General features: G+C 41.1%; 1 protein-coding gene across 1 annotated transcript; it reads left to right on the plus strand.

Annotated features, from left to right (window-relative positions):
• Window positions 1-80: 80 nt before the first annotated feature.
• On the plus strand, window positions 81-2,763 carry LOC120030453 (ribonuclease kappa-A-like). The gene is made up of 3 exons (XM_038975866.1): window positions 81-322; window positions 814-896; window positions 1,639-2,763. The coding sequence occupies exons 1-3, from the start codon at window positions 245-247 to the stop codon at window positions 1,781-1,783; spliced, it is 306 nt and encodes a 101-aa protein (XP_038831794.1). The 5' UTR covers window positions 81-244; the 3' UTR covers window positions 1,784-2,763.
• The last annotated feature ends 2,519 nt before the right edge of the window (window positions 2,764-5,282 follow it).

Consider the following 5,282-nt stretch of genomic DNA (forward strand, 5'->3'; position numbering starts at 1 on the left):
ACATCATCGCTGTCAATTTTAGCAACGTTTTTTATTCTTGAACATATCCATAGAAAAACGTTTTTCCGGTTTCCACAAGTCACCTGACACACTTGTGACTGAGCTCGAGCTTCTCGGAACAACTGGTTAGACGACAAACGGCTGCCCAATTGCCTTTTTTCTACTATTTAACTTGGGAATTACGACAGTTTCCGTAGTGATAAGTCTATTTTTGAGTTTACGTCGTTGTTTGAGTCGTTAAACGATGGTTTCGTGTTTATTTTGCGGTCCCAAGTTGGCCGCCTGCGGTATTGTCATCAGCATCTGGGGAGTCATAATGCTGGTAATATAACTTGTAACTTAAAGTACAGTGGTTTTAGTTGCTTATTATCAGAATGTGTACAGTGATTGTTAAATGACTAGGTTATTGATAGACAACCGAGATAGTATGGTCATGTTTTTTTGCATTGCATATGACAATGTGTGAGCCCCAGCCCAGTATACATAACGTTAACTAGCTCATTTATTACAGCTGAATTGTATAGCCATCTATCGCTTGGTTTGCCTCATTAAGACCTAGACAGACAGGTACTGATGGTGTTTGTTGTAGTGTTATTCTACAGCCACTGACTATATATGTTTCTTGTAGTCAAAGAAACTGTCTAGAGTTGAGAAGTTCAGTTTCACTTCAGGGTGTTTGTTCTTCTCATGACATTCACATGTGTTCTAGTATTATGCACTCTGCACTGCTGATACAAGCAACATAAGACATACATACTACTACTGTCATTTGTTCCCTACAAATAATTGCTCTCTCTGTCTGTCTGTCTCTAGGCAATGTTGGGTATTTTCTTCACCACCCACTCTGCAGTGCTGATAGAGGATGTCCCTTTCAAAGAGGAAGACATGCACAATGAGTGAGTCGACACACACACACACATGCAGTCACACAGTCAGTCTCTGGACACATGACTCACAGTGGAAGAATAGCGTCAGAAATGTTACACACTCAGGAGACACACAAATGTGGCTCTAATGTAACATAGTGGAGGATACACAGTAGAGTAGTGTGTGTATATGTTCAGGATGGTTCTGGGTCAGCTTTCTCTCCCTCAATCCTATCCTTATTAATTAGGGGAGGAAACTCAAAACTGACCATAGGAGGCTGGATGCTGTTGCTTCTTTTTAAAGGAATATACCACTCAAATTATTTTTTTATTTTGTTAGTCCACGGTTGATACAGTGCCAAAATGTTTTGCATGTCAAGTTTTCAAGATGTACGATTTTCAAGAAGTGTCACTTGCCACATCGATACATATTGCATCATCATCATCATCATCATCATCATCATCATGATGGGGCAAGAGACACTTTGCTTCTTGAAAGTCCAAAACTTGACTGACATGCAAAACATGTTGGGACTGTGTCAACAGTGGACTAATGAAACGGATACCAAAATATAGTTTGAGTAGAATTTTCCTTTGTGTTTTGATTTACTTGATTTATTACTTTCAGCTCCTTGTGGAGTAGAGGGCTTCAAAAGTGCATCTCCGGCGTTTTTAGTGTCTCGGTTTTTACAATTTGTCACCTGTGTCCCTTTCCCACTCTTTCTTTTCTCACCCCTTGACCGCTGTCCCCCTCTCTCTCTCTCTCTCCCAGTCAAGAGTCTCTCCACGCCATCTACGGCCTCTATAACCAGGTTGGATACAACTGTTTCATCGCAGCGGGTATCTATGTGCTGGTTGCCGCTCTCTCCTTTTGCCAGATTAAACTCAACCATCGCAAGGAGTACATGGTGCGCTAGCACCACCTACTGGACTAGCTATGGTACTGCAGGACTGATACCACCTGCTGGACTTGCCATGGTACTGCAGGCTGCAGCACTGCCTTACACTGTCTGGAGAAGTGTCTTTTTCCATACATGTTCTGTTTTAAATATGAATGAATGGTAGCCAGGGTTGGGGCCGATTCCAGACAATTCAGGAAGTACCCTGAAATTGCAATGAGGAAAATTTTTTATTGGAATTTGGTTGACTTTTTTAATTGAAATGGAATTGACCCAAGCCCTGATGGTAGCATTGTTATTGTCTGGCTTGTGTCCTGATTCTCCACACTTCTCCCAAGTGTGCACTTGTACAGTCGCCATCATGGACTTAAAGCATGGGATTGATGTAAGCATTGGCTGGAGGGAGTTTCCAGCACTCTTAAATCCATGGGCGGGATTGTGCAAGTGCACACTTTGGAAGAAGGGTGGAGATTTGGGAGTTAACAAATATATTGATCATTCACATACATAGGTTAATCACTAACGCCGTGCTATTATTTATCTACTGAAATCAAATCACCAGAGTTGTATTATTTCCTTGCTAGCGTCTACAGAATTAGGAATAATAACTGCATTCTGTTAATTCACTGTGCCTGTCTTCCCCTCAGGTAAAAATTATCTTGCAATTTCTCAAATTATAGTTGTATTTGTTTGAAGCCTTAACTTGTTTTAGAAGCTGCACAGAAGTTTGAACTTCTAGTGTTTTTTAGAACTTCTAGATGTTGTGCCTTATTATGCGACAGAAGCTGTTCTTTGTGTGTTCTAGTGCTTCTCAGAATGTTCTATTCTAATCTAGTGACTTATTGGACAGAATATGTTCATTTCTCTGCTTTCTCATGGACTGTTCAGTCAGATCTCTTGGCTTTGTAGTTTTGGAAATCTAATCAAAAGTTTTGAATTTTGTCCAGCCTTGATACAGTTTGATGTAATAAATCCTGATTGTTGAGTAGTTTTAAAAATAACGTTTTATTTGAGTAGGGTCATATGCAATAACATTGACACGTAGAAATTTACGACAGTAAGATGCATTGCACCATAACACATTAGCTTGCGCTAATTTACAGTGCCGTCCCTGGATAGACAGTAACATGGCAAGAAAATCCCCAAGTGTAATAGCATAGTTACAGAACATTACCTTATTACGTTATTCTAAATGTTACAGGTAATAATCACAGTGTATCTCCTATCGACCAGTGTAGTTTGAGCCCCATACATTAAAGAGAGGATAAGACTACACAGGGGTCTACATGCTTTTCTCTATACGGCTGGGCAGTAGGAAGAGGTAAGGCACTTTAGACTGTTGGGAATGAGATGTCACCCATTGTCCATTTTTGTGGTCATGGTGATAAGACCCAATAGGTCAAGTGATTCTGTTCTCAACGGTTTCCTGAACTCTGTCCTGCCCCCCCCCCCCGGGTGCACTTTTTGGGGTTTGCCCTAGCGCTACACAGCTGGTTCAAATAACCAACTCATCAAGCTTTGATTATTTTAATCAGCCGTGTAGTCCTATGGCAAAAAAACTAAACGTGCAGCTGGGGGGTGAGAGGGGGCAGGACCGAGTTTGTGAATCCCTGCTCTATAGTGATGCTGTTCTCTATAGTGATGCTGTTCTCTATAGTGATGCTGTTCTTCTATAGTGATGTTGTTCCCTATAGTGATGCTGTTCTTCTATAGCGATGCTGTTCTCGATGCAGCTGGGCAGTAGGAAAAGGTAAGGCAGCTCCAGTCCCTGGTTTTAATCTATATAGTATGTATGGTCTATGTTATTGCACTGTATGTATCAGTGAAGGCTTCACAGGGGTGGACCATCCTCATTAGTGAATTTCAGAAAAAGAAAAATATTGAAACATTAAAGTTAAAACTATACTAAATATATTCATATGCGTCCAAATAATTGATTAAAACACACTTTTGCAATAAAGGTCTACAGTAGCCTCAACAGCACTTTGCCGGGTAGCACCATGATGTAGCTGGTGGACATCTAGTTTCTGTCCTTTGGGTAAATTGACTTCAATACAAAACCTAGGAGAATTGTGGTTCTCACCCCCTTCCATAGATTTACACAGTAATAATGAAAACTTCCGGAGGATGTCCTCCAACCTATCAGAGGTCTTGCAGCATGAACTGACATGTTGTCCACCCAATCAAAGGACCAGAGAATTAATCTAGTGCTGAAAGCATTAACTACAGCTAGCTAGCAGGGCAGTGCTTAAAATGTGGTGAGTAGACAACAGTTTTGAACAAATTAATTTCTATTCCAAAATTAAGGAGAAGCAAGTGAGCGAGAGAGAGCTATATTTTGTTGTATTTTTTGTTCACTTTCACAGCTAGTGAATGCAGTTAGCTTGTTTAGCCTACTCAAACACCCAGCTCAAACAGAGAGGGATGCTAAGATAGCTAGGTGGCTATGACTATTCAACATCGGGAACTCTTCCCTAGTCAAGGTAAGCTTTTGGTTCTGTTATTACATCGAACAAAAAAATATAAACGCAACATGTAAAGTGTTGGTCCCATTTTTCATGAGCTGAAATAAAAGATCCCAAAAATTTTCCATACACAGAAAAAAATGAGTTTTCATCCCTGTTAGTGGATATTTTTCCTTTGCCAAGATAATTCATCCACCTGACAGGTGTGGCATATCAAGAAGCTGATTAAACAGCATGATCATTACCTTGTGCTTGGGACAATAAAAGGTCACACAACACAATGCCACAAATGTCTCAAGTTTTGAGGGAGCGTGAAATTGGCATGCTGACTGCAGGAATGTCCACCAGAGTTGTTGCCAGAGAATTTAATGTTAATTTCTCTACCATACGCCGGCTCCAATGTCATTTTAGAGATTTTGGCAGTACGTCCAACCGGCCTCACAACCGCAGACCACATGTATGACGTTGTGGGCAAGCGGTTTACTGATGTCAACATTGTAAACAGGTTATGGTATGGGCAGGCATAAGCTACGAACATCCAACACAATTGTATTTTATCAATGGCAATTCTAATGCACAGAGATACCGTGACGAGATCCTGAGGCCCATTGTCGTGCCATTTATCCACCACCATCACCTCATGTTTCACTATAATAATGCACGGCCCCGTGTGGCAAGGATCTGTACACAATTCCTGGAAGCTGAAAATGTCCCAGTTCCTCCATGGCCTGCATACTCACCAGACATGTAACCCAATGAGCATGTGTGGGATGCTCTGGATCGACGTGTACGACATCGTGTTTCAGTTCCTGCCAATATCCAGCAACTTCGCACAGCCATTGAAATGGAGTGGGACAACATTTCACAGGCCATAATCAAACCTGATCAACTTTCTGCAAAGGAGATGTGTCGCGCTGCATGAGACAAATGGTGGTCACACCAGATACTCATTGGTTTCCTGATCCACGCCCCTATTTAAAAATATATATTTATTTGTGTCCAGATGCATATCTGTATTCCCAGTCATGTGAAATCCATAGATTAGGGCCTAA

Source organism: Salvelinus namaycush, chromosome 36, assembly GCF_016432855.1.
Source record: "Salvelinus namaycush isolate Seneca chromosome 36, SaNama_1.0, whole genome shotgun sequence".
Taxonomy (NCBI): Eukaryota; Metazoa; Chordata; class Actinopteri; order Salmoniformes; family Salmonidae; genus Salvelinus; species Salvelinus namaycush.

Coding starts and splice junctions, on each gene's coding strand:
- LOC120030453 (XM_038975866.1), top strand. CDS start 245: ATGGTTTCGTGTTTATTTTGCGGTCCCAAGTTGGCCGCCTGCGGTATT. Junction 323..813: donor TCTGGGGAGTCATAATGCTG/GTAATATAACTT, acceptor GTCTGTCTCTAG/GCAATGTTGGGTATTTTCTT. Junction 897..1,638: donor GAGGAAGACATGCACAATGA/GTGAGTCGACAC, acceptor TCTCTCTCCCAG/TCAAGAGTCTCTCCACGCCA.